Source organism: Mastomys coucha, unplaced genomic scaffold (genome assembly GCF_008632895.1).
Source record: "Mastomys coucha isolate ucsf_1 unplaced genomic scaffold, UCSF_Mcou_1 pScaffold15, whole genome shotgun sequence".
Taxonomy (NCBI): Eukaryota; Metazoa; Chordata; class Mammalia; order Rodentia; family Muridae; genus Mastomys; species Mastomys coucha.
Genome location: NW_022196897.1, coordinates 67375876 through 67386203, shown reverse-complemented (window position 1 = coordinate 67386203; position 10328 = coordinate 67375876). Strand labels below are relative to the sequence as shown.

General features: G+C 39.8%; 1 protein-coding gene across 3 annotated transcripts in view; it reads left to right on the top strand.

Moving 5' to 3' along the window:
- Frzb (frizzled related protein) overlaps positions 1-10328 on the top strand; it is a 33852-nt gene that overhangs the window by 4530 nt on the left and 18994 nt on the right. For all 3 annotated transcript variants that reach the window (XM_031373404.1, XM_031373405.1, XM_031373403.1), the window contains exon 3: positions 3875-3922. In XM_031373404.1, the coding sequence (XP_031229264.1) occupies positions 3875-3922 (48 nt within the window). The remainder of the gene's footprint in view (positions 1-3874; positions 3923-10328) is intronic.

Sequence of the window (10328 nt, the reverse complement as noted above, 5' to 3'; positions counted from 1 at the left end):
ATTAAAGGCGTGCGCTACCACCGCCAGGCTTCATTTGTTTTTTGAACTTGCTAAATGCAGCAGACACAGTGTCACATTCTTATGACTTCATCCCTGGAGAGCAAGATTTACACTTGGATCTAACTGGTGAAGCCAGTTTTATTTATTTCTCTCGAATACCGAAAATTAGTATTTCATTTCATACAAATCAAGCTAGAACTCGGGTTAAGGAGTTTGCTCCTACGGGAATAATAGAAAGAAAAGAGTGAGTTTGATGTCTGTTAACTAGAAATAGCTCATTAGGGGAAGAGACTCACAAGCCTCTGCCCCCCCCCCCCAGGACTTCTAAGCAGTTAACGGGGTGGGGTGGGGGGAAGGGTAGGGGTGAATGGTGGAGGTGGATCTGGGGGTTCCACCCCTCCTTTATTATCGCAGGTTGTGGTTGAAAGCAAGGGAGACACATTTTCTTAAGTAGTGGGGCCACTTACCAATGGCCCCATCTTGCTATAAATAACTTCTCACTCATGCTTCTGTAACTAATCCTAATTAATCTCATTGGTTCATCTAAAAGAAAAAAAAAAAGGAGTCAGTATTTTTTTAAAAAAAAAATTAAAAAAAATATTGACTGTGTAAGACAAATGATAGGGTGTTTCACAGCTGTTTCTAGGACTCCTGTAGCTTGCAGTGCCAAGGTCTCTATAATCACCCTGTTATTGCTGGCTTCCAGTTAGTACTAATATCCCCCGCACCCATCAGAATCTTGCACAACATATTCTTCAGGCTCTGGCCTGGCAGAGTCCTGCTACCTTTCACATGCAAAAATGGCTATTTAATCATCTCTCCACTCTCCAAGGAACAGGCAGCCTTTTCTTTAGAGTTAGCCCTGGTCTACAAATATTTGAGGGGCCAAATACCGAGAAGGAAGGATCTGAACAAGAACATGCAATGGAAAGGAGAAGCAAAAATTTGAAGTTAAGAGTAAAGAGAAAAACAGAATTCTAAGGATCTTTCATCATGTCCATCCCAAAAAGCAGTTGGCCTGTCTTGGGGAGAATCTGTGTTATTAATTTTATTTAGAGAAAAACCCAATCATCAGTGCTTGCGAAGTCTTAGACTGACCCTAAGCTATTATTTTAATCAGTCGCCTTTTGTCTTCTTTTTACTGAACTTTGAGATCATTATTTGAAGAGCAAATTTGACTACGCTATCTCTGACCTTTGTCTTTCTGCCAGGTGTTTAAAAGGACACAAGAGCCACTGGGTAGACATGTAATTTTGAATAATTAACTTCAACATATAAACTAACTAACTTCAGCATATAAACTTAGAGACAGTCACAGCTTCAGTGTTGTAAGCCCTTAGTTGGTTTTGTTATTCATTTTGTATTTTTAGCCACTTGACATTGGTTTTGTGTTGGGCAGCACTGGTGTATACGAAGGGGAATGAATGACTGGTAATTGGTAAAGCACATGTTCAACATCAACCACACGAGGGAGAGAGGACCTGAAGTCTTAGGACCAGGGTCCTTAGACTTAGTGTTGACAGAATAAAAGCTGACAACACTTACTGTGCTCTAGGTGTTGCTGAATGAGGTGTACACATGAGTTTTCATCACAGCTACGTGGTACATGTGGTTACTCCCATCTACAGGAAAGAATGGAAGGGCACACAGAGAAGTGACTTGTCAAGTTAGTCAACTCAGTACGTGAGAAGACAAAGGTTCAGACCAGAGTCTGGTCTACACTACCCATCTTCCCTTGCTAGGAAAAGGGATTTTGATCTATTTGAAGAATCTGTGCCTTTTGTTCATTTGGTTAGAGGAGCAAAGTATTTTCATTGTGCTGACCCATGGCTTAAAAGAATAAAAGGGCACCCAGGACAATGGGTTCCAAGAGATAAGGAATGGCTGTTTGGTTGCACTGCTGAGATAGGAGAGAATGCCTCTTGGGGATTCATCTCATGAAGGGCCCTTAGGCTTAGAGTGCCCCAGAGCTCCCTGTTCTTCTATAGCATGCTTTTAGCAGTTGCAAGGCTTCATTACTACGGTTATCAAGGCTTAGGAGCCTGCCTTGATTCAATCTCTCTTCTCATCCCTGGTGGTGGTCAGCAGGTATCAAGTGCTACTACTCTTTTCTGTTATTCTCTTTGGGCTCTCTGCACAGCATAAGGATTATGACAGTGTATCCGTGGCTGGCTCTTTGTCCTCAGTGTTTCCCTTTCCTCTTCTGGCACAAGGTTGTTTAGAAACAGTGTATCTATTGCTTACATCCTTTGTCTCTCCTCTCCCTCTGTCTGTAGATTTAGTCTTTGCTTGTCCCATCTCTATTCTAGCCAAGCTGGAGGACATGCAGATCCCTTCAGCGCTATTCTCACAGGGACTCTTCCTGAAATCTCTGTGATGTCACTACAAACACTTGAGATTTAGAATCTAGCAACCACACACTATCTGCCATTGCCATCCAAAACAGTTTTGATGGTAGAATTTCAGATTTTAACTACATAAAAAAAGATTGGAAACGTTTGCATTTCTCTCATACAATTTTAATAATTGAACACTCAATGTCTAGAAAGGTATAGGAACATCTCTGGTAATAAGGGTATGAAATAAAGGTATGAAATCTCCTTGGCTACACTGTTTCTAAGGAGTTCTTTTTTTCCCCAAGAAGCTTTATTTTTTTCATTTAATATAAACCTTAAATGCTTGGTGTTTTAAATGTGGACTAGTATAATTTATTAATCTTGAGGGAGATTATTTAATATAAACCATGCACATTTTATCTCATTCTTCAGGAATGGAAACATTGCGTTTTGCTTTAAAATTTGGCTACACTTATCATGAATTAAGTCTGAATAGGATAAAAGTCATCAAGTTAATGGTTTATGTTTAAGTTGAGTCAAGTGCTTGTAAACTAGTATTTGTTGTTTTTCATCTATTTGGGGATCTTTATTTTTTTATACAGCTTTTTTTGCTCATTAGCTGACAGCCACATATGTAGCTCAGTGGCAGAACCCATGTTTAGCATGCATCATGAAGCCCTAGGTTCAATACATAACACTTTAAACCCTTCCTCATTTATGTTTTATATGAAGAATAAGGACAGAGAAAGAACGCTGTTTTTGTTCGGTTAAGTAGAGGCATTGAGCTCATTTAGCATTAAGTGTTAATACAAGTATTCGACTCTTGGATGAAAGTGTGAGTTGAGTACCAGCAAGAATCCATGGTTAGTTACTGTGTCTCTCAGTAGGAGTACACAGCGCAATTCATTAGAGGCTGCTCTCCTAATTAGAACACAGAAGGCCATTATCATTACCATATTCTGGGATTACAGCATCATGAGAAGAACCAATGGTGAATCCCAATTATTGCCACATCTATTAATTGTACTGGCTGGAGAGATCTACAGGCGCTAGGCTTCCTTTGTGCTGAACTATTTAGTCTGCCTTTAACAAAAGGGCATGGAGTTCTTTCTGGATTTCCCATAGACACTGTGCCAGGAGAGTATGACACAGCCATTCATTGACAAGGTGTGCTTGGTTCTATCTGTCATAAAGTCACACAGGTTGGGTCAGTGCCTAATATTTGTATGGCCTTTGCTGGGATACAACATTTATTTACAGCATTTATGAAATTCAAGAACACGTTATTTATTAAGAGCTAAGATTTTACTCACACGTGATGCCGATTCATGAGCAGTAGCTGTCAATCACATCTGAGAAAGGACCTCCTTCTTATTCAACCCCCAATAGTGTGGCAGCCTCACAGCTCCAATAAGGGAGCATTTCCTGAAGACAACTGATTCTTAACTAAGTCAAGCTGTTACAGAATTACGCTTTATAGGTGACGTCCTGAGGTAATCACTTTGTTATCATTCTTTTTTTATTCTGTCGCCTTCCAGATTTTCCTATGGATTCAAGTACTGGACACTGCAGAGGGGCAAGCAGTGGTAAGTGCACAGCTATTCCTGCCTTTCATTTGTGGTGCGGAAAATTTTTGATATGGCCTTCATATTTAAGTTTTATTTGCAGATACTTGTGTCCTGTTTTAAAAATAAACATTAAAATGAATTCTGTATCTATGCTGACTTTATTTTTTGTGTTAGTATATTAAAATCGACCTCTTGGTTTACAGTTTGGTTTGCAAAATGCTAATGAACGTATAGATTCATGTAACCATAGTTTTTCAGGATATAGAATAATTATGTCATCTCTTCCCATACTCCTCCATGTAAAATCTTTTATAATTACAAGTTTCACCTGCTTTTAAGCACTAGCTGTTCTCTGGCACTATAGTGTCCTTTGGGAATTGTCACATAGATGGAATCCAGGGATGTAGCTTCAGTGATAAAGTATATAATCTTTCCATCTGCCTATCTGTTTCCATACAACCTGCAACCTGGAAGTTGGCACTGTAGATCTGGCCCCCAAAGTGGAGAGTTTCCAACTACCCTGTGTCTTGCAACCCATCCCTCTAGCCATCTTAAAGCAATGCTAATAGTAATGCTAATAGTAATAGCTATGTCAAGTAGCCTAAAACGCCCACAAAGGAGACTCTTCCTCTCTGATTAGAGAGCCAGTAGTGCTAAGCGACCAGGCAGATACTGTTCTTTGGTTCACAGCCACCTACTTCTTGGCCGCAGGTTCAGTAACCATCACCAGGAATGAACTGAGGAATGGGAGAAATAATGTCCTAGCTTTCTATCAAGGATCAAGGTGCCCCGAGGAACTGCATAGTACTAGGGATCTCACAAGAGAAAGAGAGAGAGAGAGAGAGAAAGAGAGAGAGAGAGAGAGAGAGAGAGAGACAGAGACAGAGACAGAGAGACAGAGAGAGACAGAGAGACAGAGATAGAGACAGAGACAGACACTCACAGAGATAGAGACGCTTGGGAAATGGTCTTTCATGCATGATTGCAAACTGCTAGACTCACCCCTGGCTATGTGTTAATTTGACTACACAATGTACCCACAGACTGAAGAATTAACTATGGATTGATTATACATCACCTTGATGGCATGCCTAGATTGAATCTAAATACTGTTGAGATTACAGAAAAGCCACAATTGTGTGTTGGTAGTACAAAACTGAAAAGTCACATATGTGTTTTCGTTTTGCCTTGAGACAAGGTTTCCTTTCCTAATCTTGCTATTGTTTATGCTTGAGCATTCCTAAGTAACTGCTTCATGCCTTCTGCTTAGGCTGTGTTCAGTGAGAGGGAAAGAGTGGGTCTAATTATTCCATCTACCACACAGTAAACCTTTAAATAAAGTGCAAAAAAGAACAAAACCAAATAAGCTGGTGCATTTTTTTAACACTGCCTTGTAAAGACCACACAGCAGGATATTTGATGTCCGAGTGTTCTAGAAGCCTGAGTTGCTGCCACTTTTATATTTCTTTACAACATAGCTTCTAGCCAGGGCTCTAAGAATGGCAGATTAGCTTTGCCTGGTCTTGAATTTTGCATTTATAAATTCTCAGCTTTTCCTCTGTGTGCACAAGGTCTTTCTTTGCTCTTCTTTATACACACGGCAGTTTTAGTTTCCATTGACAACACTGTCCATCATTAAACATACCAGGTACAATTCTTCCTGCTATTACTGGATATTAGGGCTGTTTCCTATTTCTGTTACTGTGTCTAAATGATGCTCAGTTTCTACATAGTTGTTTTTTTCTGGTAATTTTCACTGATTTTGGTCAGTATGCTACAGTTTAAGGGAAACATGTTTGTTAATTCATGAATAAGTTAGGAATAAAGATTTTCACTGGACTGGCCACATCCATTGAGGTATTATCATTAGGTTGGCAAGTATCTGACCTTAGGTACTGTCCATCAAAAATAGCCCTAAAAACCATTTACCTTATGTAAAAGTAACTGATTTAAAATTATTTAGATTTTGTTTGAACATGAAACCTTCATTTTAGCATTTAAATACAAATTATATAGAATGCCAATTGTGGGATGGGAGAATGTAGGTGGAGCCGGCAGCCATTGCCCTGATTAGCATTGTACACTCATTTCAGTGGCTGAGTGTAAAGCTGAGCCACCACTGCATCATGATTTCCCAGTGCCTCACACCATCTCGCAACCCTTCACCCTGATCCTGAGATGGGAAAAGGTAATGAAGAGTACCCCACCCACACCCACAGCAGACTCCATGACAAAGCTGGTTTTCATCCTGCTAAAGCAGCTGGGCTGCTTTAAGTAAGGACCCATGGCTGCCCACATCTTGCTTTCCAGAGGGTGCTCATCCCGGATGCTTACTTACTATGTCTTACGTTCTGGTGATGCAATGAGAAACATCTTCTGTCACACAAAAGTAGACATTCTTGGTGTCTGTGCTACTCCAAGGACGACTTCTGCTGTATCTGTGAAAAACAAACTAAGAAAGCTCACTTGTTCACTCATGCAATTGGCCAGTCAGAATTTCTTGTCAGGTGTTTGTATGTGAGTTTTCAAAAAAAATTTTTTGAAGGTTATGGTTACAGTTTCATTGTGTCAATGAGCAAAGACATCAATAACAAACAATATACAAAAAAATGGATCCATTTGGAGCAGGGCATAAAGGTGGAGCAGTGCACACCTCTAATTTCAGCTGTCTAGGGACAGAGACAGCATTCTGTAGGCAAAGCCAAATAAATCTCTTGAGTTCGAGGCCCAACCTGGTCTGCAGAGTGGGTTCTAGGAGACTCAGGTCTACACAGAGAAACCTCATCTCAAAAACAAAACCAAAAACCCGAACATACAAACACCCCCAAACAACAACACCACAAAACTAGCTCCACTTGGAAAAACCTCCGAGTGGGTGGAGTGTTCCTGGAAATCAGAGTTTTGTGTTCCCCAAAATGTTTTTCTGTTCTCTGGTATAATGGGGGCAAGGGAAACAAGAGAGATGAGAGTTTGTTCTGTTTGGGGGGGGCACATTGACACAGTCACATGTTTCAAAAGTAGACGTAGTTTACTCACACTCAGAATTTTATCCTTTGGAGAAAAAGGTCACAGCTGAAAAGGCTCATGGTAAAACAGGAAATGAGGAAGGCCCCAAACCACCATACCCAGCATCCTGACCCCTTTCCAAAATGTCAAGCTGTTTGTGTCTGGAATTTGGAGAAGACATTCTTTCTCTCCCATTAGTTAATTTGTTGCCTTAACACTTAACTTTTTTTTTTCTCTACTGTTTCGGAGATAATGACTCTGAACAGCCTCCAGTTTGTGAGTGTATTTTACTGTCGTAAATCTGCTATCATAAAAGAAATAGATGTCCTGTATTACACTGCATGGGATGTGAATCATATCAAACCAACATAGAAGATTAAGACGGATGTTTAAGTCCTTCAGGGAAAGAGTATGCATTTCGTCATTTGTTTTTCAGTTTAACTTTGTTTGTTTTTTGAGGTAAGGTCTATGCAACCCAGGCTTGGCCTCAAACTCCCTATGCTTCTGAAGATGAGCATGAGCTTCTGATCCTGTTGCCTCTACTTCCCAAGCTCCAGGATGACAGCTGAAGCTACCACACTTGGTTTTAAGCATTGCTGGAGGGGAGCCAGGGCTCTGTGCATGCTAGCAAGCACTCTAACAACTAAGCTACAGTCCCAGAACAGTGTGTTGGTCTTTGGAAATAAACCAAAAATAATTCTAGTTTTGCATGTGTGATGACAACCAATTTATGAGCATTTACATTAAAAAAAACGCACACACACACATTCCCCCCCAGCCCCCCAGGGAGGCAATAGCTGTTAAGTTCTGATGTACTGTGTGTGCATGACCAAACAACTTCACTGGTCATTCCCAATATGACCAGCTGGCATTGGCCTCTACTCTCCTTTTTACAAACACTTGCTGACTTCAGAGGCTGAATTAACTAGACACAGCTAGGGGAAATTTGCAAGGCTAAATAGTGCTTTTTGTGATTGTACTGCAGTTTACACTCTCAGGTTTTCCCCAACCTACCCATCACACATAGGAACTGCCACTTTGAACCAATTCTTTCTCATTCTCTTCCTTGAACTGGTATAATTGTCTTAGTGCTTCTGTGCCCTAGGCAGTCACTCCAAAGGATCTCATGCTTGGGCCTTCTCTCTCTTCATGAGGGTTTCTCCTTGTTAGAATTTATCTGCCTATAGAGGTTCTCTGACTGGGGTTCTGTTCACTCTCCCAGGAAGAATTAGCATATTCCTATTTCCTATCCACCTGTCCTATTTGTATTTCAAACATAATTGATTCAACAACAACAACAGCAACCTTTTAATAAAAAAACTTCTACCTTGAAGGATGTGGCGTCATCTCCTTCCCAGGTTCCCTGCAGGAGAGTGCATTGGTTTAGTCCATCTATCCTCCCACTCTTCAAAGAAAATAATGGAAACTCATTTTTCCCAGACCCACCACATATCAGGGACATGAGATAAAGTGGTCAGTGGACAGCCATTTCCCCTTTCTTCTCCTTCGTGTCTGGATTTGGCACTGAGCAGACACGACCCTGTCCTGGCAGTGGGGTCTGTTTTGTCCTTTCATTCTTTAACTTTAAGGACATTATAAAACAGTTGAAGGGAAAACAAAGTTGCATTGACTCATATTTTAGAGAATTTGAATGACTCTGAGAGCCAAAAAACCTTGTGAAGAGCCATTTATTTAAATATTTCCAAAAATCTAATCTTGAAGAAATAAATGGAATTTCCTCTTCTTAGTGATGCAATGTTAGTCCTTGCAATCTTAAGCAATTTCCTTTTACAGAGCACAAATCATTATGAACTGAGTCCTTTATTACAAAATTCCAGGTTTGTTTTCATAGCTGAGTTTGACCCCATGCTACTTTTGTTTTTCAAAATTTTTTTGTTACCTAGGTTCAGCAGTCAATTTTGTAATGTTTTCCCTAACTCAAAATAAAACTTATATACACATATGATGAAGTTGACTTTATATATATACATATATATTTCATTTGACTTATGCATATATTTAGAAAATTCATATTATTTTAAATATCCAATGAGTAGCGGCTAAAGCACTTCATTTTATGGAAAAAATGAAAGGAATGTCTCGTGAATTTCTAGTTAATGGTATTTTCTAAGGTCTAGTTTACTTAGTAAAGTGAACCAATGTCTAGTGTGTGCTGTCTTGAGTTTTGCCATTGTCTGCATCCATGCAGCCATCACTGAGTCCAGGATAAAGAGCATTGTTGTCATCGTTAGAGAGTTCCCATTCTAGACTAACAGGGTTCTAATTTTCATTACTATAGATTAGAACCATTACATCTTCAACTCTCTGCACACAGATCAACAGTACAGCTGTATCTTATGCCTTTGGCAGCTTTTGCTTACTATAATGCATGTGAGATTTATCTACTCAGTTGTGTTTTATTGTTTCCAATGTACAATGCACCTTCAAATGATATGATACCAGTAAAATTAGAAGCTTCTAGCAATTTAACTATTGCGCTCAGCCTGATGGAGTTACTGGCTTCTCTCTCTCTCTCTCTCTCTCTCTCTCTCTCTCTCTCTCTCTATCTCTCTATCTCTCTCTCTCTCTCTCTCTCCCCCCGATCCCTCCCTCCCTCCCTTCCTCCCTTCCTTCCTTTCTTTCTTTTTTAAGGATTTATTTATTTAACGTATCAGAGTGCAGTGTTGCTCTCTTCAGACACACCAGAAGAGGGCATTGATCCCATTACAGATGGTTGTGAGCCACCACGTCATTGCTGGGAATTGAACTCAAGACCTCTGGAAGAGTAGTGGTGCTCTTAACTGCTGAGCCATCTCTCCAGCCCCCTAAAGATTTTATTTATTTTTTTCATATATATGATGAGTAAATTGTAGCTGTCTTCAGACACACCAGAAGGATCTGGTTACAGATGGTTGTGAGCCACCAAGTGGTTGCTGGGAATTGAACTCCGGACCTCTGGAAGAGCAATCAGTGTTTTTAACCACCGAGCTATCTCTCCAGTATCTATCTATCTCTACATATCTTTATATATATGTATATATATAAAGTCAACTTCATCATATGTGTATATAAGTTTTATTTTGAGTTAGGGAAAACATTACAAAATTGACTGCTGAATCTAGGTAACAAAAAAATTTTGAAAAACAAAAGTAGCTGGTTTCTGATTCTGCAGAAACTGTAATCATAACACACTCTCAATCTCTCTTGCCCCACTTCCTGTTTTATTACTTAGACCAGACAACTAGGATTCTAATGGATTTTATTTTTAATGTCCTAGGAACAATAAGTCTCAAGAGATTTTTCCACCAAGTATCCTTTTGATGACTAGTAATATGAGGGTGAGGGAGCGTGGTTAGCCATGAGGGTAGACTCTCTAGATGTCTTCTTGTCTTCTTGTTTCTTTTTTTTTTTTTTTTCA